Below are 25695 nucleotides of genomic sequence, written 5' to 3'. Positions count from 1 at the left end.
TGGGACACTGCTCTGGCTGAGGGCACTCCCAGAGAGGGAGGCACGGTGACCCTTACTCGTGGCCGTGGGGAGGGTGTGGCAGTGGGGACTCTGGGCCCCAGAAGGAACTGTCTTCAGTGGGGTGGCAGGTGGGCTCCCGACCTCTTGAGCTTAGAGAACTTCAGCTCTAAGCCGCCGTCAATGCAGGGGCAGCTTGGAAAGTGGGCGCCCTTCCTCGTTACGGACCCCGTGCGGCTGCCCCAGGAGGGAGGTGTCCTGGAGCAGGGCAGAGTCAGGCGGCTCCTTTCCTGGGCCTCCCTGCTCTCCAGCACTCTGGAGACTTCCAGGTGGACTCGTGGGTCACCGCCCTCGTGGTGAGCCCTCCTTCTCCCTTACTGTTTTGGTCTTTTGGGTCACTGTTTAGCGGTTAGGTTTGAGGGGAAAGGGGAAAAAGTTATGTTTCAGTTTTTTAAAAAAGACTGACACCCTGCAGAAAGGTGAGCTTGCTCTATTTAAGTTCCTCGACGTCCACGGTTGGGCAAGGGTCCAAGAGCAGGAGGCGGCCCCGTGTCTGTTCTGCTCGCTGGGGTTTCCAGGCCCCGCTGCTGGTGGACAGGGAGTGTAGGGGGACCCTCGAACCACACAGGGCTGAGGGTGCCAACCCCACACAGTCGAAAATCCGCACGTCACTTTCCAGTCGGCCCCCCGGCCCTTCGTCCACGTCCCATTCCTGTTCCTAGCCAGTCGCATTTCTGCACGGAGCGCCATGGCCGTGGTCGGCAAGACCCCCGCCGAGGCAGTGGGCCCGCAGTGGGCCCACGTTGTTCAGACCGTGTGGCCCGGGGGCCGCCGCCTTCACTCTGTGGCCCTCAGTACTGACCCCGCTCACCTGACTTCTTTCAGGCTGAGGTTGTTAAAAACCATTATTCAGAGTTTACCTGAAATGCACTGCCTTCTGTTTGCTTCTCCTTGACCTTCCTTTAGTTCCTGGCTTTAGAAACTTGTATGTTTTTAAAATCCTTAAACTAATGAGATTAAGTAAAATGCCGAAACATTGGTCATTTAAGTTCCAGAAGCGTGTATCGGGAGTGCTGGCATCTCCTGTTCAGGATGTCACCTCGTGACTGAGCCAAGCCAGCTTTGCCGGGTTGCTCTGGGGTCAGGACGGGACCGGGCAGTACCTGTGGTGTCCTCTCTTCCAGCCGGTGTCTGCCCTGCCATGCCGCCCCACGTGGGGGTGTCCCTCCCGCGCCTGGTCTGTGCCGTGGCCTCCCACCGGCCAGCTCCCTGGAGGCCTGGAGGACGCAGCCCCCTGCACACAGGCCCGGCAGCCCGTGGCAACAGAAGTGCTCCTGTGTTCACCCGCGCCCTGGCCTTTGGGGACAGAGTCGCCCTCGCTGACCAGCACGGCAGCCACACCTACAGGGACCTGTACTCCCGCAGCCTCAGCCTGGCCCGGGAGATCTGCAGGCTCCGTGCGTGCAGCGACGGGGACCTCCGGGAGGAGAGGGTCTCCTTCCTGTGCTCCAACGACGTCTCCTATGTGGTGGCGCAGTGGGCCTCGTGGATGAGTGGGGGCACCGCCGTCCCGCTCTACAGAAAGCACCCCCAGGCCGAGCTGGAATACTTCATCCAGGACTCCCGCAGCTCTGTGGTCCTCGCTGGGCAGGAGCACGTGGAGCTGCTGAGCCCGGTCGTCAGGAAGCTGGGGGTCCCGCTCCTGCCCCTCCCGCCCACAGTCTACTGTGGGGCGGCCAAGGACCCCGGGGAGGAGCAGGTGCCGGAGCGGGACTGGAGAGACCGGGGTGCCATGATCATCTACACCAGCGGGACCACGGGGAGGCCCAAGGGCGTCGTGATCACCCACCACAACGTCTGGGCCACGGTGAGTGCTCGGGGGCCACCACGGGGAGGCCAGCCCCAGCAGGTGCCATGTCTGGGGCAGCAGCCTTCTGTCCATTTACCTTTCTGTAGGGCCCTTTGCAGCTCTCAGCATTCCCCCAGCCCAACTTGAACCTCACAGCGCTGAAGGGTCCCGGGGCCGTGGGGCCACCAGCCCCACTAACCATGTAGGATGGCTCTCGGGAGGGGCTGAGGCACGTAGCGCCCAAGGCGGGACATTTATGGCCCTGAGGCGTGCAGAGCACAGAATGGGCCCCTGACGCCATCTGAGGTGGTTTTCAGAGAGACCTGCCATACGCAAGTGTCCAGGACTCACCCTCTGCGCCTGGAGTCGTGCTTGTTTGGGACACAAGAAAGTAGGACCTCGTGTTGCCGCGGCCTGGGCATCATTCTGCATCCCACAGCCTCAGTTCCTGTCTCTGTAAGACTCCCCAGTGACTTCATTTACCTGCAGTTCACACCCTTCTTGCTTCCAAAAAGCATTCGCCTGTACAATAAAGACTCCTAGACGTAGAAGTTCAGAGCCACGAGAGGAAGGTCAGAGGTCCACGCCACCCAGTCCCAGGCTGAGTCGGTGGTGACGGAGTTGGGCTGGCTGCAGGCACGGCGAGGTCACACATTGTCTCCGTCTCCCGGAAGAAGACACGCTTCTCATCAGGAGAGGCCATCACCAGACCACATTTCTGGGGGGAGGGCAGCTACACCGTGTGCACATGGCGGTCACTGCACACACAAGAGGACATGCTCGCGGTGGGAGGTGCCAGAACTCGCGGGGTCAGGCAGGCAGTGGAGGTTGGGCGGCTGGATCTCGGGGCCTGTGGGAGCCAAAATCACACCTCTGACCACCCAGGAGAGAGCTGCCCAGAGTGTGTGCAGAGCCTTGGGACCCCCAGGTCAAAGGCTCCTTCTGATTGGCTGAAGCCCCTGACTGCATATGGCCCTGGCCTCCAACGCAGGTGAGGTTAAGGGAGGGCCGACAGAGCCTCGGTTTATTACTATCTTCTTTAGACGCCGCTGAGGGCGGGGCAGTGAGAGTGAGCCCCCTCCACCTCTTCGCAGCTGGGGGCCCCTCTGAACCCTGTCTGTTGGTGGCTTCCCTCCTGTTCTCAGGCCATGCTGTTGTCCCACAGGTGACGGGGCTGGTCCACAAGTGGGCGTGGACGAAGGATGATGTGATCCTCCACGTGCTCCCGCTGCACCACGTCCACGGCGTAGTCAACAAGCTGCTGTGTCCTCTCTGGGTGGGGGCCACCTGCGTGATGCTGCCCGAGTTCAGTGCTCAGCTGGTAAGTCGGGACGGGCTCCTGGCACCACTGGATCTGGACTCCCAGCCCTGGGGTGTGGACAGCCAGTTGTGGATTCCTGTTGCCTCGGGAGCAAGTGACCCTCCCCCGGGGCTTAAACAACACAGGTTTATTCTCACAGTTCTGGAATCTCACGGAGCTAAGTAACGTCAAGGTGTGGCAGGCCTGCATCTCTCCGGAGGCTCCAGGGAGAATCTACTCCCGGCCTCTTCTGGCTTCTGAAGGCACCCACATGGCTTGCCTTGTGACTGCATCCCCCTGCCTCTGCTTCTGTGTTCCCACACTGCCGCCGCCTCTGCGGTCGCCTCTCCCCTGCCTCCCTCTCATGAGGACCCTGTGACCACATCTGGCCCCTTGTCCAGGGCAACCTCCCTACCTCAGGACCCTCATCACACCTGCAAAGCCCCTTTGCCACGTGCAGTGACACACGCTGGGAGGCTCTGCCTGTCGGCCTCAGTGTTCACTATCCCAAGGCGTCCTGCAGGTTTAACGCTCGATGGAGCTCGTGCCTGTGTGGCTGAGGCACTGTGACAGCGGGAGTGCATTCTGGACGGGGAAGCGCGCAGAAGGCAGACAAACGGCAGGGCTTCCTGCAAGTGCGGCAGAGCTGAGCAGGGAAGCACGTTTGACGTGCGGCCGATAAAAGCCTGCAGCCCTGAGTTTCAGGGTTCTGCGCATTTAGAAGCTTACGTTAGTAAAACCCCACTTGAGCATTACTGCACCTCCGGGCTTCGTCTGTGGAGTCTGTGTGAAGCAGTGGTGTGGGTGACCAGAAGGCTCCTTGGTGTCCAGATGGCCTCAGGCCCTCTGAGCAGAGCTCAAGGAGCAGTGGGGTGACAGCGGCCAGCGCCCTACAGGGCTGGCTGGCGGGGCAGTGGCTGGGAGGACAGCTGGAAGACGGGTGGGGCTGCCCGCCCTCGCCCCGCAGGGTGAAGCCTGGTTGTTAACTGGGCTGCCCGGCCTCCACTGAGCCCTCATCAAAGACGGCTTCCTCTGGCTGCTCACGGACGAGGTTTCCAGCCGCGGGCACCAAGTCAGGGCGGGATGTAGGGGCCGGGGCTTGCTCTCCTGCGGACTCTGAGGGCAGAGGCTGGGCGGTGGGCGCTCGGATGCTGGGGCACTGCCCTCGGGCCCAGCACCTGCTCAGGACTCCGGGTCCCTCATGAAGCGTGCTGCCTGGCGGACCTGTGGCCCCAGACGCTGTTCATCCTGGGGTCTGAGCAGTGGGCGTCGTACTGAGGCAGGTGGGGCTTCCAGGCAGCATGTGGAAGGGGCTGCAGGCAGAGCTCGGGCCTCTCAGACCCCATCCCTACTGGGTCGTTTCAAGTCTGGGGATATTGTGAATAAAGCTGCTGTAAACATACTCCTAAAGCTCATTCTGGTTCTGGGCGCCCACCAGGCTGGGTGTATGTTTAATTTTGGCTCCGGCGCGGCCGCACCTTCTGTCCTCCTACAGCAACGTGAAGGGCCCAGTGGCTCCACGCCCTCACCGTACTGGGTGACCCTTCGGCTCAGCCCTGTCGTGACACCTCGCAGTCGCCCCCGCAGGCAGCCACCTCTTCTCACCTGTGCTGACCTGCTCCTGAAACCTGCGTCAGAGTCACGGCCCCTCACGCTTCTGTGCCTCCCTCCTTCCCCTGAGCACGCTTTTGAGGCCTCCCCGGCGCACGTGTCAGTGGCCAGCTCCTTCCAGCACAAGGGCCCCCACGCTGCCGTCCATTCACTCCTGCTGACGGGCGTCTGGCTTGTTGCAAGTTTTGGCTTCACGAGTGAAGCTGTGGGGAACATCCTCACGTGTCTGTTTGCGGATGCACACTTTCACTCCTCCGGGAAAACACCCAGGGTTAGAATTGCTGGGTCACAGGGTCACACGTGTTTAACGCTGGGAGAAACGGCCAAACCCTCTCCGAGGTGCCTGTCCCTGCCCCGGCCCCGCCGGCCGCACCTCCCCGCCCCGGGAAGCCCGCGCTTCTCGTCATGCGAGCGCTTTTCCGTGCTTGCTGGTCGTCCGAAAGATGCTCTGTGAACTGCCTCTTGAAGCCTTTGTCTGCTTTTAACTCGAGCTGTTTGTCGTTTTATAACCCGTCAGTAGTTGCTCTGTGTACATTCTGGATAAAAGGCCTCCGTCAGAAATAACGCCGTGAATCTCCCCCCAGTCTCTGGTCCATTGTTTCACACTTTGAGTAGTGTCTTTTGATAAAGAGACTTTAAATTTCGGTAAATGTAGCTCGGAAGCAGTCATGGAGGACACTGTGACACAGCCTTGGGGAAAGCGTTGCTGTCTCACTGATAGACATGACGCAGGCCACCGTGTTGTGTCCATGTTCGCTCCCGGACGCTCCTGCCCCTTGTCCGCCGAGGGTTTAGTTATAGAGGTTTGAATATTACAAATGGTTTTCTTTATCCGTTTATCACTGAGATGAGCAAATATTCTGCTAATGAGGTTGGCCACACGGAAGCTGCTAATGTCGCCGCTTTCCTCGTCTTGCAGTCGCCCAGTGCGCTTTCTGGGCGTGACGTACTGTCCCTTCTGCACACTGCCAGGTTTGACTGCCTAACGCTTGAGTCAGGGCTTTGCACCTGCGTTTATGAGGACCACAGGTCTGTAGTCTTCCTGTGACATCCTTGCCAGGCTTCTGTGCTGGAGTCTGGCTCGTTCTTGAAAGGACTGTGGTGGCCCCTCCCCACCCCTTCTCTCTCTCTAGGAGTCCGTGTGAGGCCAGAGGTGTTCCTTCCTTAAGTGTTTGGCAGAACTCGACTGAAGCCATCTAGGCCAACCTTTCTGGGAAGGTTTTAATTAAGGACTCAGTTTCTTTAGCAGATAGAGGACTTAGAATATTTTGTTTTGTTTCTTGTGTCGGTTTTGGTATATTTTTATTTTTAAAACAATTGTGCATTTTGTCAAAACTGTCAGATCTATTGGCACAGAGTGGCTTACAGTTTCTCTCCTCGGCCCTTTAGTGTCTCTCAGGTCTGCAGTGAGGCTGGCGTCGGGAGCGGGCCTTCTCTCTTCCTGAGCCCCTTGGCTGAGCAGCGCATCGGTGCCCTCAGTCTTCTCTGAGAGGCAGCCTCGCTGCTCCTCTCCCTCCCGTCCTTGCCACGCCCTCCTTCCCCTTCACGACCCACGGCCGCTGCCGCTGCTCTGAACACTGCCCACAGAGCGCCTCTTCTGGGCTCCTCGCTGGCTCCTGCAGTCCTGTGTTTCCCTCGTGGGTTGTTTCCCGTGACCTGACGAAGTGTTTTGATGGTCCTTGAGGTGCAGCTCTGCTGACAAGTTCTCTCAGCTGTGTTTGACTGAAAACGTTTTCTTTGCGTGTTCTTTTTAAAACACAGCTTCATTGAGATGTAATTCACCTATTGCAAACGATTCAGTGACTGTTCATAAATTTACTGGGTTTGTTCAATGTTACCTCAGTGCCTGCTTCCACCTCCAGCCCCCGCCCCCCCCCCGCCCCGGGGCTGTCCTCTGTCCTTTTCTGGGCGTTGCATACTGTGTGTCTGACCTCTGCACTCTGCGGAGTGTCTCTGAGCTTTGTTGCCCATGCTGCAGCGTGTGCATTAGAGGCCTGCTGCCTGGTTGGTGAGGAGCGCTTCACCGTGGGCTGGGCCACCGCGGGTTCGCCTCTTTGTCATCTGTGGGGCACTTGGATGGGCTCCAGTTCTTGTCTGTTAGGAATAATGCTGCTGCGGGCACTTCTCATTCACCCTGAGCAGATACGTAGGAGCAGAATTGCCAGGTTGGTCTGGTACATTTACTGTTCATGTTTTAAGAAACTGCCAGACTGCTTTCCAAAGTGGCTATGTTGCTCACATTCTCACCAGCAGCGTATGAGGGTCCAGTTTCTCCACGTCCTCACCAACACCCGTTTATTGGTTTTTAAAATCGTTACGAGAGTCATTGTAGTGGATACGGCGTGGTGTCTCACTGCGGTTTAAATTTGTGCTTCCCTGACGACTAAGGACGGTGAGCATTCTTCACGGTCTCACTTGCATCCACGTGTCTTCCCTAGTAAGCTGTCTGTTGAGGTCTCCTGCCCATTTTTAACTTGGGCTATTTATCTTATTACTGAATTGCAAGGGTTCTCTGTGGCCTGGATCCCTCCTTTATCCACAGATGGTTTGCAAATATCTTCTCCCCATTTGGCTTGCTTTTTTTTACATTTTATTAATGGTATCTTTTGAAGCACACGTTTTTAATTTCGATGGAATCCATTTTATCAATTTCTAGACTTTACAGTTCACGGTTTTTGTACGTCTAAGAAATCTTTGCCTAACCAGAGATCCTGAAGGTTTTCATCTGTTCTTTCTTAGAAGCTTTGTAGTCTTAGCTGATGCGTTCGGGTCTCTGACCCGCTTTGCCGAGTCCCACACACAGAGAGGTGAGGGTCTTAAGTGCACCTTCCTGGAGGTGGCTGTTCAGGCGTCTCAGCGCTGTTTGTTGAAAGGGTCCCCCCTGTCAAAATCAGTTGGCCATCAATGTATTGATTTATTTCTGGACCCATCGGCTCTGTTGATCTGCATGTCTGATCTTCCACCAGCTTCACATGCGTCAATCACCAGTGTTTTGGAGTAAGTTTTGGGGCCGGGAAGTGTGAGTTCCCCCACCCTACTCCTTTCCACATTTGTTCAAACTCTCTGTGTCCACTGCTGCTCCGTGGAACTGCAGGTCAGCTTGTCAGCTTCTGCAGAGCATGCTGGCTGGGGTTCGGGAGAGGTGCCTCCCCGGCAGTGCCGGGCCTCCCAGCCCATGGGCGTGGCCACCCCTCCACTGACCCCCCCCCCAGCCCTTGGGCGTGGCCGTCCCCCCGCTGAGCGCACCTCTTTCCCGTGTCCAGGATGACAGGCCTGACTGTCAGGTTGTGGCGTGGCGTCTCGTCCACATGTTGTATCGCTGCCCTCCTCCCCTTTCCGTTTCCGTCTGTCCTTCGCTCAGGTCGGCTCGTGTCTGACCTGTGTCCTGGTGCTCGTCTGGCCTGTCCCTTGCACCCTGCGCCCCAGCCTTACACTGCACGCTCCCCGGGTGTGTGGCTCTCTCACGCACTCGCCTTCTCCAGTGAGACCCTTGGTCACCCCTCATTTTGTTCACCTTTTGCTCTGAACTCTTTAACCTGTTTAATAGTTTATTATAATTTCCTGAAATTCCGTGTCTGATATTTCCGACATCTGGATTCCAAGGGTCTGCTTCTGTTGACTTTTTTCCTTAAGTACGGGTCACATTTTCTGTTTCCACACGGGAGCCACCATCCGCTCCTGTCTGCCGTCACCACTCTGTCAGCGCTGCGCTCCTGCCTGCCTGTGGGCGGCCACTTGCCGCCTCGTCCACTCTTATCCCACCGGCTGGAAAAGTGTGAGGGGCCACGTCCCTGATGGCAGGTCTGAGTCCAGTCCCTGGGCCCAGTGCCCGCTCCTCCCTGACCCGCCTCCTCCTCTTCAGTCTCCTAGGCCAGACATGCGTGTCCCTGCACAGGTGACTCCACAGGAGCCCAGGGGCTGCGTCACCTGTAAAAGTGAGGACCCCCCCCAGCCAAGGTGGGAGCCGCTTACAGACCCTGATGCTGAAGAAAAGGGGGTCCTCTGCTGAGAGCGCTGCTCCCAGAGCCGGGGGTCCATGCACATCTGTGCACAGGTGATTCCTGCCCGTCCCGCTGTGCGCTTTTCTGTTTTCTCTCCAGGTTTGGGAAAAGTTCCTGAGTTCTCAGAGTCCACGGGTGAATGTGTTCATGGCCGTGCCGACCATATACAGCAAGCTGATGGATTATCACGACAGACACTTCGGCCAGCCTCACGTCCGGGACTTCGTGCGCGCGGTCTGTGAGGAAAAAATTAGGTGAGCGAAAACAGTCCACCTTCCTGTCCAGAGAGCCTTAACGACCCGCAGACAGGGCGTACTTTTACTGAGTCAGTGCTGCGGAGGCCGAGGAAGCAGTGCTCCCTGAAGCGCGGCGTCTGCACGTCCGCGCGCCCGCATCCCTGCCTGGCCGCTGCGCCCCTGTTGCTGTTCCGTCTCCTTGTCCGTCTGTCCGTCCGTCTGCCTCGTGGGGGGGCCTGAAGCGCAAGGGTGAGGACGTCCTTGCTGAGCCCACGCCCGTCCTGGTGCAGACCCCGCCCAACAGGCGTGCTGGCCATCCTGGCTGCTTCAGAGGCGGGAGCTCGCTCTGCGTGTTCTCAGAGCCTGCAGACCCGCCGCTTCCCCTCTGCCGTGGCTGGGGGCGGCTCGCCTAGAGAGCGCGCGTCGGTCCCCAGCAGCCCGACAGGCGGCGCGCGCCCAGGAGGCATTGACCCCGTGGACCCTCCAGGGGCTCGTGACCTGTGCATCTGACCCTGCCCTTCAGAGGGGCACACGGAGGCCCTCCGCCTCCCGGAGAGAATTCTGTGTCTTGTTGTGCTTTGGTTCCCATTACCCCTCTTGGCTCCTCCTCTGTGAAGACTCCGTGGTGGAACCGGAGCCCTTTCCTGAGGCTGCTGCTGCCGGCCACCCGCCCAGCCCACCTTCACGGGGTGGCGGGCGGGGCCTGGGCAGCTGCAGGGGGAGGCGTCCAGTGCCTGGCCACCAGGACATGAGTGGGATCGGTAGCACCTTCTGCCCAGATGAGAGTGAGATTGGAGGGAGGGCTTTCAGAGTGACCTCTGGGTGACAGAGGCCCGTGGACCTCGCCGGCCAGGCTCTGGGGACCGGGTCCTTGTGACTGTGCCCCCGTGGGAGCTAGTGCAGCTTGGTGACTGCTCCAGCCCCAACCAGAGGCAGATACACACACGGCTGGTGTGACCTGGTGCACGTGCAGGCCGCAGCTCTCGGATGTCACATGACTGTCGCTGTCACCGCTGAGCCGGCAGCACCAGGCAGTGAGTGGAGGACCCAAGCGCACGTGCCCTCACCGTAGGCTGCCTCCTTTCGTGCCCCTCTTCCTCCTCGGACCTGTGGCATTTTATGTATAAACCAGATTATCCGTCACCATCTTATTTTAGCTTTGTTTTTTTAAAATTGTGAATAGCACACTGATTATTGCAAAGCCTGCCACCAAAGACCCTAAAAGTCACTTCTTTCTCTTACTCTGCTTGCCCGTTCCTTGGGAAGACCTAGTTGCATTCTAAACTCGCCATGAATTCCATGAGAAGAGTGCTGGTGGGGGGACACGGGGCGCAGAGGGAGCCCTGTCACCCTGAGAGGCTGAGGTGCGTGTGGTTGTGCCGGCAGGTTGATGGTCTCGGGCTCAGCTGCGCTGCCCCTGCCCGTGCTGGAGAAGTGGAAGGGTGCCACCGGCCACACCCTGCTGGAGAGGTACGGGATGACGGAGATTGGCATGGCCTTGTCCAACCCCCTGGCCACAGCTCGCCTGCCAGGTACGCACAGGCCCGCCAGCTGTGTCCCCTGCGCTGAGCCCTCGGTGGCCCAGGCGTGGAGGAGGCTGCCCTGACGGGTGATGGGGAAGCAGGGGGGAAGAACAGGAACCACCAGAAGCCACGTGCTTGGCAGAGGGCCTCCCGCGGGTGCTGATGCCCAGACTGGGCCGCCCCGGGAGAACTGCCACCGCAGGCTGGCAGCAGCAGGAGCCATGGCGGCACCCCGCCTGCGCCTGGCTGTCTGCACGTGTCTGGGCGGTGCTGCCCTTGGTCTTGCTGCGCAGCCTCCTCTAGGACATCCCATGCGCAGGCCTCAGGCCCCAGATCCCTGATGGGAGCCTGCAGGTGGAGCCCGAGGCCTGAGACGCACGCGTGTTCTGTTCCGGGCCCCTATCCACCCCCCACGGTAAGTCCCCGCCAGTTGGTCCAAAATACAAGTGGTGTCTCGGAAGCAAAAGTGAAACCATCTGTACCTGTGCTCCTGCCTGTCCGCCCACGTGTCCCTTCCTGCTTCGGGTCTGTGTCACTGCCATCTCTCCCGGCGTGGAGGCGGTTTCACGGTCTCTGAGCTCCGCTTCTGTGGTCAGCGCCTCCCCAGCCCAGGCCGGGCGAGCATTGACCTGGCTTCTCTCCCTGAGCTGTGCTGCTTCTGGGACATGGAGACGAAGCCTCCAGGACCTCCTTTTGGGTCTGGCTTCTCTCAGCAGGAGGCGCCTGAGGCACCCTGTGCCAGGCAGTGTCCGTGGTGTGGACGGGCCACCACTGGAGGACAGCAGGCTGTGTCTAGTTTTGGACAGTTCCCAGCCCGGCTGTTGTAAATGTTTGTGTGCAGGTCTGTGTGAGCACGTCTGTATTTTCATGGGGAGACACCCCGGAGTGCACTTGCTGGGTCAGAAGGTGGGTCTTAACTTTCTGAGAAGCTGCAGGCTGTTCACAGAACAGCCGGATACAGGGAGGGTCTTACCCTGCTGACACAGGAGGGCCCAGGATGCCACACAGACAGCGGGTATCCGCGTGGTCAGATCGTGACACCCTCTGTCGGGCTGAGTCTGGAGGAAGAGAAGGGCCAAGAGATGGACAGGGAACCTTCTGGGCCTTAAGGAGAGCAAACAGGCTGAGAGCTAGACCTGGAAAGACGGGTCGCAGCAGCAAAGGGTGGGTCTGGACCGTCTGTGGAAAGGTGGAGGGTGGGGTGCGTGGAGGGGCCGGAGACCTGGCCAGCCCCTCTGCAGAAGGAGGGGCCCAAATGCTCTTGAAACCCCAGGCTTATGGGCAGAAATTCTGGAATCTTAAATTATGGCCGCAGCCCCTCTGCAGACTCAGAGACGGTGCAGGACAGCACAGAGGCCGCACGCCTCCTGTGCACAGGGCGCCAGGCACCCCGTAGGCCTCTCACATCCGTGCGGGGCGTCTTCAGTCTGAATGAGCCCTCAACCTTGAACCCCTGAAGAAGCCCCTGAGCACAATCCCCGGAAAGATCAGGCAGAGGGGCTTCTCTACACCCCCGACTCCCACACCTGGCCCTTCCAGCCGGAGGCCCTGGACTCTTGTGGGAGCCCGGCCTGTGTCCCCATCCCACTCAGGACATGGCGGCTCCTCCCCGGGCACAGCGCTGCTCCTGTGGTCGCACCAACCACCCCAGGGCTCACTGCAGGCTCCCTGACCGCGCAAGGGGCACGCGGCCGAGTGCGGCTCCGGGTCAGTTACCCGAGGGGCACGGCTAATTCAGCCGCCCGGCAGGACCTGATGCTCTAATCGGAGGCTGAGATCAGACGTGGGCTCCGTGGGGCCCGGACAGGAGCGGCTTCCTTCTCTCCAACCCAGACCCGCTGCAGGGCCCGCAAGCCCCGGAAACGGCGGAGTCGTGGGGCCAGGGAGCTGCCGACTGATTTAAAGAGAGCCCTTGTGTGTGCAGCCAGCATGCCACCCTGGGGGACTTGGAGGGGGCGCCGTCCCCGGGGTGTGGGAAGGGTTCTGGCTACCCGCGGTGCGTCCTTGTGGGTGGGTGGGCTACGATTACGTAGTATGGGGGCAGCTCCGTCTACGTAGGGTAGGAGCGCTACGTTTACGTAGCCTACGTCCCCATGGGTGGGATGGGCTACACCTACGTAGGGTGGGAGGGGCTGCATTTATGTAAGGGTGTCCCCATGTTGGGAGGGGCTGTGTCTACCTGAGGTGTGTCCCCGTGCGTGGGAGGGGCTGTATCTACATAAGGTGTGTCCCCATGGGTGGGAGGGACTACAGTTACCTAGGGTGCGTCCCCAGTTTGCAGCAGGTTGGACAGAAGTTGTGGGTGAACAGGGACACACCGGAGGGACGGGCAGTCTTGTAGGACTGAGGTACAGTATCGGGTGGCCCCTCACCTCCCCTGCCCTGAGGCCACAGTGGATTCCCCCTTCTCTACGCCTATCTTCCTGTGGTCCCAGCGCCTGGACCTAAGCCCCTGCCTGCTTCCTTCTGGGGAGGCGAGTGCAGGCATTAGTGAACCATACTTGGGTCTGCTTACCCACCACGCAGCAAAGCCAAGCTCCTAACACCATGTTGTGGGGACGGAAAGCACAGGTTTATTTGTAGGGCACCAACCAAAGAGTAGGGTGCTTGTGCTCAAGGCCCAAAGTCCCAGATGGCTTTTAGAAGCAACACGTGGGGTGAGGCTACAAGACTGCATGATTTTCTTCAGGTTGTGTTGCACAAAAATGTGTTACAGCTCGGTGTTTCAGCTCAGTTGTGACAGCAACCTGGATCCGGGTGAGAAACCAAGCAGCACTGGGAGAGTTGGAGAGCTCAGGTTTATTACACCAGCAGGCCCAGAGGAGTTAACACTCCAAGCTCTGGACCCCGTCTGTAGGTTTACACTGGCTTTTATAGGCTGCCAGTTTACACTTTGCAACATCATATGCAAATAAGGTATAACAAAAGTTGACTAATTAGGAACAAGCTTTGTAGAAATGGACCAATCAGGAGGGAGAGAAATAACCAATCAGGAGTGAGCTCCATGCAAATGAAGTACTATAAATGGACCAATCAGGAGTTAGCTTAGGGAACCAATAGAATGTCAGGGGTAAGTCCCCCTTTCCTAGAAGCAAACCTTTTCAGAGGCAGAAAGTGAATGAGGCCACTGGGCCAGGGAGCCGGATGGGGCTGTCAGGAGAGTAGTGGCCCTGCCTGGGGGTCCTGCCTTGGGGTCCTGCCTGGGGCTCCTGCCAGTCTTTTTATGGGGCTTCCCGCCTCAGTTGGTCGGGGGTGCCAACCTTCTGGTTCCAGCCTGGGGTCTCAGCACGTGGTCACCGTCTCCCACCGGGGTGAGGACAGCTCAGAGGTCTGGGTCAGACTGTCATGTACATCCCGTGTGGAGAAACGCGGATTCTGTTTTAGCACTGATTTATCGTTCAAACTGTCCGGCATAACGGCTTCTCCTTTGTTTCTGTGTTCCCTTACTTCCCTAATCAGCAGCAGCTTGAGTCCGCTCTCTGGAACTCAGGGAAGGCCTAGGAGACGAAAAGCCTTTTTGACAAACAAGAAATGGGGAACACAGCGGCTGTTGAACCTGGAGGGCCCCGAAGGTCCTGCTCGGTTTCACGGGGCTGACACTTTGGGAGGCCTCGCTGTCAGGAGGGCTCGGGCCTGGGCAGGCATCACCCCGCTGCTGGGACGAGAGCTCGGGAGGAAAGGGAAGAGCAGCTCTTGTTCCTGAGTGAGGTGGGTGGTCCTGCTTGAGAGCCTGTCCTGAGTTGATGAAGTGCCTCCTGATAAGATGATCACTCTGCCTGATGGCTTACGTGTATCTGCGGAGTGCTCTCTCCCCGGCAGACTGCTGGGGAGACCGTCCCGGCCAGTCTCAGAAGGTAGTAAGTCAGTTCACAGCACACCTCGCTCAAGCAGCAAGACACCACCCCCCGACTCAGAACACAGGGTCGGGGACAGCTGGCCCAGCATGTGGGGGTGCCAGCTGGTGCAGCCCGCTGCGTGTCCTCTCACACGGCCTTTCTCTCCTGCCCTTCATCCGCCCAGTTCCTCCCTGGAACATTTGTCCTGTGGCTTTCACACACACTGACATCAAAATTATGATCACGTGTTGTAGTCACTGAGGGCTGCAACCAAGGTCAGCCTGCTGAAGTTTGGCCATAAAACAGGAGCGAATGGGAGTGGCCTGAAAACCGTGGAGGAGTCTACAAGGTGCCAGTCCTGGTCCACAGTCCAGCAGTCAAAGCTGCGGCCCCGGCTGGCCCTCAGCGGACTGTGAGGTTCAGGGAGGAGCAGTGCAGATGGCAGCAGAGAGCTCTTCACTGAAGACAGAGCCACGGGCAGCGGGCCTTTCATCCAGAGTGTGGGACCTGCGCTGGCCTTGGCCACACCGGGGTCATGCACAGCCACAGCGGGGAGCCTGGCTTGCCCAGCCAGGGGGCAGGGCCTGGACGCTGCCGTGTTCACAGCTGGTTCTCGCCTCTGGTCTTCATGTGAAGGGACAGGCCCCCCCCTTGCAGGCTGACTGATCCTGAGTGTCCCAGCACTGTTGCAGACTCTGGGCCCTAGTGGATGACTGGCAGAAAGAGATGGGAGGGCCCTCACCGTGCGCCCGAGCCAGGTCCACAGACCAGGCGGGCTAATGGTGGTTTGGGTGGGTGTGTGACTGCTCACCGGGACTGGCTTCCTTCTGGGCTGATGGAAAGTTCTGGAACTAGATGGTGGTGATGGCTGTGAATGTGCTGATTGCCACTGAATCGTCTGCTTTACAGTGAATATCGCATGTGGATTTCACTTGAGTTTTTAAATCTTTGGAAGCAAAAGAGGAGGAGGGGAGGAAAGAGAAGAAAGAGGAGGTGGCCGTGGGGACCCTCGGGGCCTCAGACAGAAGACAGGCTGAGGAGGACAGGCTAGGCCCATTCCAGCAACACAAGACGCATGTACCAGATTGAGACGAGTGTGGATCCCAGGACACTGAGCGGCTCGTGGGCTTCGCTGAGTCTGCTTCCTGGGACAGGTGCTCACTGATTCCCGTGGTAAAGAGGGCCAGGAACCCTGGCGGGAATGCTCAGACGCTGGGCCTTTGGTCTTGGAATCTCTGCCCTTCGTCCTTTGTTTATCACAGTGGCCGTGGGGATTCCGTGCAGCCAGCACCTGCCCTCACCTCTGCAGGCTCCCCGTTGGCTTGTCTGCTGGCCCACCACACGGGTGAACGTGCTGAGCAAACACCTAACAGGCGAGGCAGGGCGCTGGCGCCACCCCTGCCGTGAGGACCCCGGCTCCCCGTGTGCCCTTTGCATGCGTCCACCCCTGCCGTGAGGACCCTGGCTCCCCGCGTGCCCTCTGCACGGTCCTTCTTGGAGCTGCTCTGCACAGCTCCCCCGCAAGTCCCTCGCTCATCTGTGCAACTGAAGGGCCCCTGCACCCTGCCCAGGTGCTGGGCGGCCCTCCCGAGGGGCCTTCGGGCTCTCTGGAGTGTCCGGAGTGCCGGCTGCAGCTCTGCGTGTCCGGCGTGGGTGCTGCTCTCTGCTCCCGGGGCTCCTCCCACCCGAGTGCGTGCAGTCAGGCTGACCCAGCACCTCGGGCGTGCCGCCATCTCCTTCAGAACACAGCTGACCGTCTCCCTCGTGTCTCTCTGCCCCTCACAGGCTCGGTGGGGACCCCGCTGCCTGGCGTCGAGGTGCGCATTGTCTCAGAAAACCCGCAGAAGGACGGCTGCCCTTACATCATCCACGCGGAAGGAAACGAGACAGAGACCAGGGTGAGCCCGGTGTTCTCGCGGCTGCATGGGGGTCCCAGGGCCACCACACGGCCCTGGCCGCCCACAAGCCTGTTGCAGAGGTGGCGTCCCTGCCATGCGGGCCCAGGTGGCGTGCTGAATGATTGGGGGTCTTGAGGGGATTTCGCTGGAAGACTTGGCTTTGGTCCCAGAAGACCCTGACTCTCTGCTCCACGTCTGAGGCCACATAGCCTGCGGGCTGGCAGCTGCTGTCTCGGGGGTGCGAAAGGGCAGCGTCCGTGGCCCTTGGCCATCCCCTCCTTCACCAGTTCCAGGTCACCGCTGGTGGTGACACAGCACAGTTTCAAAGATGCTGAATGTGAAAACCTGCCCCTAAGAATACATGAAATCAGTGTCTCCTTGCTTCACGCAGTTGGTCGTGGTCTGGCCTGCTCTTTATGCAGGGTTGAGGCTGATGTGATAACACTTTGTTGAGCTTTCTGCGTCTATGTTCATGCGGGAGTTTGGTCTATAGCTTCCTATTCTTAAACGTCTTTTCTGAATTGTGTGTCTAGGTAAGGCTGGCATCGAAATTAGTTGAGAAGTGTTTCCTCTTCTGTTTTCTGCAAGAGACTGTATATAATTGGTGGCATGTAGTTTATAGAATTTCCAGTAAAGCCATCGGGGCCTTGAGCTTTCCTTTTTGGAAGGTTTTAACTATTAATCCCATGTCTTTAATAGCTATAGGACCATCCAGGTCACCTGGCACGTTTGGGACGAGTTTCAGTAGATTGTGTTTTCGAGGAATTGAAGGGTTTATGTGCATAGTTTTCCATAATGTTTCCTTATTCTTTTAACGTCCACATAGTCTGAAGCGATATCCTTCCCACGCCTCATACTGATCATTTGTCTTCTATTTTTTCCTTTGCTATTCTTGCTAAAAGTTTGTCCATTTTATTGAACTTTTTTTAAAGAACTTCTGAATTCATTGAATATAAAAATTCTCTGTTGCTTTTCTCTTTTGACTTTTAATTGGTTTCCATTTTTATCTTTGTTGCTTTTCTTTTGCTTGCTCTTGACTTATTTTTCACTTTCTTTAGTTTCTTAACATCAAACTTTAGGTTATTGATTTGAGACGTTCCCTCTCGTATAACACATGCATTTAGCGACATGAACTTCCCTCTAAACGTTGCTCTAGCTCTGCCCCTAAATGTTTGGTATGTTGTATTTTAATTTTCATTCAATTCAAAATGTTTTCTAATTTTCCCTAAGCCTTTTTTGACTCATGGATTATTCAGAAGTGTGTTCTTTATTTTCAGGTATTTGGAAATTTTTCTGCTATTGATCTCTAGTTTAATGTTTAACCACAGAAGAGTGTGTTCTGTGGTTCTGGTCGAGGTGTGCATGTCCGTCCGGTGAAGGTAGTTGGAGCTCAGGTCTCCCCTGTCTGTGGTTCTCTGACGACTGGTTCTGTTACCAAGTGAGCGGGTTGAATTCTCCAGCTGGAATTGTCAGTTTCTGCCGCAGGTTTTTGTGTCACACACTTTGAAAGCCTGTTGCTTGGTGAAGGCACGTTTATAATTGCTGTGTCTTGGTGAGCTGACTGCTGTCATCCTGCGACGCTGCTGGTGATGCTCCGCTGCTGAGTTCGTTTTGCTTGACGTTAATGCAGCCGCTTCGCTTCGCTTGATGGATGTTTGCACGGTGTACATTGCTCCAGCCTTTTGTTTCTGACCTACTGTATCACTGTATTTGAAGTGTGTCTCCTACAGACAGCGTATGGTTGGACCACGCATGGGTTTTAATCCAGTCTGTCTTCTAATTGGCCTGTGTAGACCGCATGCGTTTCATGTGGTTTTTGACACATTTGAATTTAAGCCTCGCGTGCGCTGCTTGCTTACTGTCTGGTCCCGCAGTTTCTCATCGCTTGGCTTCCCTTTGGGGCCATTTTCTTAGTATTCTATTTAAATGTATCTGTTGTTTTTGAATGTCAGTCTTTGTTAGTCTTTAGTAGTTGTTCTAGGAACTACAACATACATACTTCACTTTTCAAAACCTACTTGGATTCAACATTGTGACACTTCCAGAACAACATAGAACTCCGACCACCGTCAAAGAAAAAATGATTCATCACATGTTAAAGACGGTGAGGCCAACGTCACTCAGGACTGTCACGATGCGTGTGGCGGCCACCGCAGTGGGTCTGCAGGAGGGGGAGCGATGGGGCTCAGCTCCCAGCACGGCGCCCGCAAGTGGGGATGCACAGCCAAGGGGCACGTGGGGTCAGTGGATGGGCAGTTACTAAGAGGAAACATCAGGGGTGGGAGGATTCTGGCTAAACTGGCCTAACAGGATCTTTGCTGAAGGCTGGCCGGGGTGATCAGACATCACCTGGGAGATGCTGGGGTGGGGGCGGTGAGGAACACGGTTAGATATGAGGGTGATCAGATGTCACGGTGGGGGCTTAGCAGAGTTCTTGCTGAAACTGGGTTTTATAGGAAGTGCACCGATGGGCCAGGAGAAGGCTCAGGCCCTGACTGCAGCCTGGTTGAGCAGAGAGTCTTGTCGCCGCATGGGTCGCTCCACCCCCACCCTTTACATGGTGGCTGCCACACCTTCGTGCGTGGTTGGCTCCATTACAGTGGGGCGGGGGGGGGGGATGCATTTCGTTCCCCTGGCAGCCCCAGTCCCGCTGCTCCCCCTTCACTCCTGCCTTCCTGGTTGGTTCTGGTGTCGTTGCCCTCCTGGCTGAAGAACATTCTTTCGTGACTCTTAGATCAGACCTGCTGACAACAGATTCTCCTAATTTTTCATCTCCTAAGAACGTTCTTACTTTACCTTCATTCCTGAAGGTTGTTTTCACTGGATTTGGAATTCTGGGCTGACACTTACTTCAACCCTTACGAGATGTCACCGCGCTTGTCTCCGGCCTCCGCTGTTTCTGCGAGAAGTCAGCAGCCACCTGCTTCCTCCGTTCCCACCCTCGTCTGGCTGCTCTCAAGGGTGTTCTTCTTGACTTTCCGTTTTCAGTGATTGGTTTGGGGTGTATCTGGGCTTGTCCTATTTGGGGTCCACTGAGCTTTCTGAAGCTTATGTTTGTGTATTTCACCAGACTTGGAGAGTGTCAGGCCAGACTCTGTCAAGTGTCTTCCTGCCCCCTGCTTCTCCTCTGCTGGGAGTCCCGAGCAGGCGCGTCAGCCCCTGGGGCACTGACCTAGGCTCCGCGACGGCTGCTTCTCCCCATGGCGTTTCTCCGTTCAGACTGGACGGTCCCTGTGGGTCCACCCTCCAGTTCTCAGGTTCTCTGTGCTCTCCATTTTGCACTGAGCCCATCCAGCAGGTTTTCCTTACTCTGGCTATCGTATTTCTCAATTCTAACATTTCCACTTGGTTCTGCTTTGTGTCTTTTCTTTCCCTCCTGCAACTTGATTCCCACCCTCCTCCGGCGCCACCCCTGCGTGTCAGGCACAGCGACCGCGCGGGCTGTGACATCTCTAGGCGCTTGTGCCCCGAGCCGTCCGCCGGCGTCCTGCTCGGGGGCCCTTTCCCACAGGAGCCATTGTTTTCTTGGCTTTTCATGTGCTGAGTAATTTCGTGTTGCGTTCTGGACGTTTTGATGTTGTGCTGGAACACTCAGAGTCTTCTTTACATCCAGATGAGAGTATTGTCTTTGGTTTTTTTTACCATTTTTGTTTTACTCTTATCCACTTGGTTTGAGTCTGCAAGTCCCGAACTGCCGTCCTTGGGGCCGGTTTCCACGTCACTTGGTTTTCCAGCCTTTGCCCTGCAGGTGTGCCCCCACACGGCCAGGCTGACCGTGGGGCAGATGAAGGACAACAGTGGTGAAATTCAAATAGTCTGTGATTCAGTTGGAAAAACAGTCGCCTCCTCCAAGCAGGCTGCCTGCAGGAGCCCCTGGGCCCGGAGGTGCAGCCCAGCCCTGGGGAGCGCTCCCTCTGTGGGACCCGGGCTGCTCTGCGAACCGAGCAGAGCTGCTTCAGGTGGTGCTCCTCGCCCTGGGGAAGTTCAGCTCTTTCCAGGCCTCAGACTAGCAACTCAGACGGTTTCACAGCCCATTTCAAAGGGCCTCTGACTCCTTCTGAAAGGGGGTGAGTCTTCCCCCAGAGAAGTTCACTCCAAGGAGTTCACTCCAAGGGGAGCGAAGCAGAACAGGAGAGCTCCTGGGTCCCTGGTTCACAGTGTCCTTGCTAGCTCAGGACAAGGATGGGCGTGAGGCCCTGGTGCCTGGTGGCCGCCTCGCCGGCCCCTTCCTGGCGTCACAGAGGCCCTGACTTAGGTTCTCGTAAGACCCAGCCTCCTCCCCGCCCCAACTGTGGCCACAGAGGGAACACCGAGGTCCCCGCCTGCCAGGACCCTGTGGATCCCTGGGGGCCGGGCAAGTGCAGCAGGTGCTGATGCGTGACATCCACCGAGGTCCCTGCGCTTTCCTGGTGTTCCTGTCGTCGTCCCCACAAAAGCCTCCAGCAGTGTGTGCTCCCCCGAGGGGTGGGGCGCCAGGAAGGCTGGGCGGTCCAGCCCTGAGAGGGACTGGCCTCTGACGCTCGTTTCCTGCCTGCACCACAGGTGACCCCCGGCTTCGAGGAGACGGAGGGGGAGCTCCTCGTCAGGGGGCCCTCCGTGTTCCGTGGGTACTGGGATAAACCCGAAGAGACGAAAAACGCCTTCACCTCAGACGGCTGGTTCAAAACAGGTAGGAGGGAGGGGCCCAGAGGGGTAGGGGACGGGGCTGGACTCGGCCACCAGGAACCACTGGACCAGGACACCCTGAAGCCCCGTCGAGGGCTGAGGCAGGGGGTGGGGGGACTGCACCCCCACAGCACCCCATCCCCCGGAAGGAAGCGCCTGAGCCCATGGCCCTGCACCTGGTGGTCCCGCTGCCCCTTGTGGGTCAGGACACCACCACTGAGTGACCTCTGCACTCTGCATCCGAGACCCTCCTCCCTCCCACCCCCACCTCGCCTGCTTGGTAACCCCTCCCCTGCTCAGGTTAAAGCCGTTTTGACAGAAGGTGGTTTACTTTCGGCTTGGTTTGGGCATCTGCTGTCTGCGTGCTGTCTGCCAGAGCAGGGAGTGTGGCAGAGCCTGGGTGGTGCATGGGCAGGCGGCAGTCCTCCACGTCAGGGCCCTCTCCCCGGCCCTGCGCCCAGAGCCCCCAGGTCCCTGCGGCCTGGTCTGGGTGTGGACAGAACAGCGGCTGCTGGCCCCGCTCATGTTCACGGCTGCACGGACGCTGGGGTGTGCTCGTCCAGGACACACCGGAGCAGCAGCTCCCGACACCTACGAGGTGCGGTTCTGGGCACTTCGTCCTGTCCTTGTCGCCCGGTGCCGAACATACACGATTTCCTAAGAGTCTCAGAGCAGTATTTTCCAGAAGGAAAGACTGTTCACACGTCATCATGTGCCAGCCTTTTAATAGAAACGCACCTTCACGCAGGTTCTTCTGTGGGTGGCAGAGCTGAGGGGAAAGGCGGGGCGCAGGTGGGGCAGCCGTGAGGGATGCCCTGCACACCTGAGGGGGGCGCCCTTTCCCTGAGGCCCCCACAGACCCCATGGCAGGAGCTGCTCACCCTGACACTCCCAGGAGCTCCGGGAAGCGCGGGCCTCCAATCTGCTGCCATCGTGGGCCTGAGGTCACCGAGGGGCAGAGACCCCCACTGTCTTGGTGCTTTGGGGCCCCCTTCTGCCCTCCCCCAGAGAAGAGGCCGTGCCTGGGAGCCCAGGCCCCCGTCCGTGGCAGCGTATCTGGCTTCCCTTTGTAGACACCGAATTCTTACAAGCCAGCCTCTGTCACTGCCCTCCCGGCACGTATGTGAGAAGTGCTGCTTCTGGGCGACTTGTGCTTCTCATGGTCCCTCCTGTCGCCTCTGGCTGCCCTGATTTGGAAATCTGACTTGCTTTGTGGCATCTTCTTTTCTTTTTAAATTCAGATAAAGACTGCGGATAGTTTTTTCTTTAAAAGCACCGGCAGCACGAGCCTGTGGGTTCTGCCGCTGGCGGGGCTCCCTGAGCCCTGGGCCGGCGTGAGGCGTGGGGCGGTCAGCCCCGGGCCTGCTGAACGCTTCAGCTGAAGGAGTAGCATGCATTAATTATTGTAAAGAAATGTGTTTATGAGAAAATGATTTTGAAATTCAGTTTAATTTCATTGTAATGTGCAGCAAACAGGAAGGGAGTATATGTGTTTAATTGGCTTTTGGGGATGAGGCCGGGAAGCCAGCGCCTTTGTCACAGGCCATTAGCGATACAGGCCGCGTAACTATCGAGCCGGCAGCCAGCACGCAGGTGCCAGCTCTGCTCTGGCGCAGGCTGGGGGGTGGTTGAGGGGGGGTGGGGAGCGGGGTATTAAATAGAAATCAGGATGAATTCAACTTAACCCTTCCCTGGCCAGCCCTCCTGCTGCTCAGGTTCTAGCCCCAGGAGGGCCGTGTCCAGCGAGCTTCTCCTCAGTGGCCTCCCGCGTGTGGACAGGAGGAGAGAGGCCGCCCCTCCTGCTCTGGCCACGACCACCCTCCTGCCCGCAAGAAGCCTGGGGCCCAACAGCAGGGGGCTCACTGCCAGCCCCGGGTGTCCCGGCTGCTGCTCAGGGAGGGAGTCAGAGCTCTCCCTCCAGAAAGGCCCCCGACAGCGACACGGACCACGTTCCCCCGAGCACCACTGGGCCCAGGCCTGGAGAGAGTCTGTTCAACACACACACACGGGTCCCTGAGCCTGCCTGGGGCCGGGAGCCATGTCAGGACCCGGCTCCTCAGGGCTGAACACTGACCCTGCATTCAGAGCTGAGGACACGTGATGGATGCAGGGACACGGATCTGAGGACACAGGATGGATGCGGGGACACGGATGCAGCTCCTGTTGCCTTCTTGATGCTTTAAAGCAGCTGGGAACTGGACCCAAGGAAACAGAACCAGCATCTCTGACTCTCTGAAGATCTCATCACATGGTTGAATGTTAAAAGCGACGTGGTGTAAAACCACTCCTAATGACAAACGAGGGCATTGGTAGAAGGTGTTGAAAAGCACCGATAGAAAACCCACCAGCACAGTAACGGGGGCGTCTCGGTGCTGAGTTTCCTCTTTTTCTCCCACAACAAGCACGTGATATTACCAGAAAAAAACATGAAAGGCTATTTAAGGTAAAAAAAAAAAAAAAAAAAAACTCAGCAGCAGAGCAGCGGGAGGCACCGAGGGCCCGGCGCACACGTGGAGGGCGTCCCCGAGGCCAGGCTGCGGGGCGCGGGGTCCCGAGGAGCTGGCTGGTGTGTGCGCAGTGGTGCTGACCGTGAGCCCGTCAACCCCCCAGGAGGAAAGCCGGCCACGGCCACAGCCGATCACAGGAGGAGGTCAGTTTGCCATGGAAATACGGAAGGTGTGTCACTTCCTGGTCAAGAAAGAGACAGACACAGGGACAAAGCCTGCTTTTCACCAAATTGGCAAGGACTGTCAAGTAGCTGGCGCTCAGTGCTGCGAGGCGGGTACTTTGCACCAACAGGCAGGTCTGTGTGTTAGGAGGGCCCGGAGCCCGTCCGAAGGAGACAGCCCGTGGTGGAGGCTTGCGACATTTACAGAATGAGAAGTTGGAACCAGGGTCCCTAGCAGGCAGCTGCCAGTGGGAGCAAGGTCGGGAGGTCCTTGGAGGGGCCTGAGGGCCAGTGCAGCCTCGCCTTGGCGATGGGCGGCCAAGACACCTGATCTGCTGCATTTAAGGGGCCCGTGGTCGACGGTCGGGTAATTGTCAGGAGGCCAAACAGCCGTCCAGTGTGGCCGGAGCTAGGGCAGCACAGCAGGGATGGGAGGGGGGCCACCGTGGGCCTCGTGGAACTGAGGACAGACCACATCCAGACCCCGTGTCCCACCTGACCCTGCACGCCATGTCCTTTCCCACCGGCCAGCCTCCTGCCCAGTCAGGCTGTCTCGGGACCACAACAGCTTCCCGCTCCTCCCCTTCCTCCGCTTCCTGCCGGGCAGGATAGCTCGCCACACCTGCAGCCCTGAGCTCGGGCCGGCCTCCCGCTGCACCATGAGCAGGCGCAGCCATCCGTCTTGTTTAATAGGCTGGGGCCCCGTGCACGGCGGGTCGCAGGAGTGCAAGGTGATGGGCGGCACCTCCTGCGCTGGGCATTGTGATGCATCACAAAACGTTTGTGATTTATTCCAGCAGCTAACCCGCGTGAAGCGAGGGGTGTGTTAAGAGCAGGCGGTGAAGTGCCACGCAGCCCTCACACACACGCTCCCGCGTCCGTGCACATGGGGCTCATTCGTGTGTGCACACTCCCACGCCCAGCCAGGGAAGGGAGGTCCCGAGGCATCGCTCTGAGCCTGGACACAAGGATCCCTTCCTTTGGTCAGACTCCCTGCGAGACACTGCGTGTGACATGGAGCCCCGTCAGGAGAGGGGCCACAGCGACACCGCATCCCACTAGGGCTCTGCCGTGGCAGGGCCAGGGAGGGACAGCGAGAGGCCCCAGTTCTCTCGTGTCTCCTGCTCCACTGTCCTGAGAAAGGGCAGGAGGGGCACCGGCTGTTCCCCTGGGATGCTGCCGCCCACGTGGGGACCCAGCCGCAAGGCTCCTGGATTGGCCTCTCGCGAGGTCCTAGCCGCTGCCGTGGCCTGCTGCCTTGTTGCAGAGCAGCGCTGACGCCCCCGACGCCCAGGGCTCACGTGTGCACACCTGACCGGCTCAGAGCCATGGCCAGGGCCAGGTGCCCCCTGACAGAGCCTCTCCCCAGGTGACACGGCTGTGTTCAAGGACGGCAGCTACTGGATCCGTGGCCGCACGTCTGTGGACATCATCAAGACCGGCGGCTACAAGGTCAGCGCCCTGGAGGTGGAGCGGCTCCTGCTGGGCCATCCCAGTATCGCGGGTGTGTGGCATCTGGGGACTGGGGCCTCCTCACAGACGAGTCCAGGTTGACTGGGTGTCCGGGGCGGGACTGGTGGAGGGGGCCGTCCTGGACTCCTCAGGGACGCTGCACCTCATTTCTGGCCACTGGGTGGGCTCTCCCAGGGGCCACGGGTCCCGGGCATCTCCCCCACATTTCCGGCCTTGCTGCACCTGCACTGGTCGCCTCGACTGCTTCTCAGGAGCCCCTTGTTCCTCCAGACGTGGCTGTAATCGGAGTTCCAGATGTGACGTGGGGCCAGCGGGTCACTGCAGTGGTGACCCTTCGGGAGGGGCACTCGCTGTCCCACAGAGAGCTCAAAGAGTGGGCCAGGTAAGGGCCCGGCAGGCGGGCTGGCGGGGTCTCGGGGGTGGGGGCCTGAGGGGCGGGTAACGTGGTTCTTACACAAGGAGCTCTCCCCGACACACGCCACACACACACTCACGAAGGGCCCAGGGAGCTGTGTGGTCACAGCAGCGACAGACACAGGACCCTCAGGCCCGTCACCGGCGGGCCACAAAGACTTGGAGGGAAACGGGGCCCCCAACCCCCCGGCCGCAGGGCTTTGAGTTCGGCGGCCAGTTCTCCG

At 58.6% G+C, this 25695-nt stretch overlaps 1 protein-coding gene across 8 annotated transcripts in view; it reads left to right on the top strand.

Annotated features, from left to right (window-relative positions):
- The window catches only part of ACSF3 (acyl-CoA synthetase family member 3), a 38217-nt gene that overhangs the window by 4185 nt on the left and 8337 nt on the right, over positions 1–25695 (top strand). For 3 of the 8 annotated variants that reach the window (XM_074349183.1, XM_074349179.1, XM_074349180.1), the window contains exons 2-10: positions 1182–1864; positions 3012–3167; positions 8858–9012; positions 10381–10526; positions 15616–15756; positions 16139–16251; positions 20794–20920; positions 24954–25088; positions 25328–25439. In XM_074349183.1, coding sequence (XP_074205284.1) covers positions 1199–1864; positions 3012–3167; positions 8858–9012; positions 10381–10526; positions 15616–15756; positions 16139–16251; positions 20794–20920; positions 24954–25088; positions 25328–25439 — 1751 coding nt within the window. In that variant the 5' untranslated portion in view covers positions 1182–1198. The other 5 variants (XR_012501232.1, XM_074349181.1, XM_074349186.1 and 2 more) reach the window with 5 other exon arrangements.

Source organism: Camelus bactrianus, chromosome 21 (assembly GCF_048773025.1).
Source record: "Camelus bactrianus isolate YW-2024 breed Bactrian camel chromosome 21, ASM4877302v1, whole genome shotgun sequence".
In the NCBI taxonomy this organism is placed as follows: domain Eukaryota; kingdom Metazoa; phylum Chordata; class Mammalia; order Artiodactyla; family Camelidae; genus Camelus; species Camelus bactrianus.
Note: the sequence above shows the minus strand (reverse complement) of the source record. Positions and strands in the feature narration are given on the sequence as shown.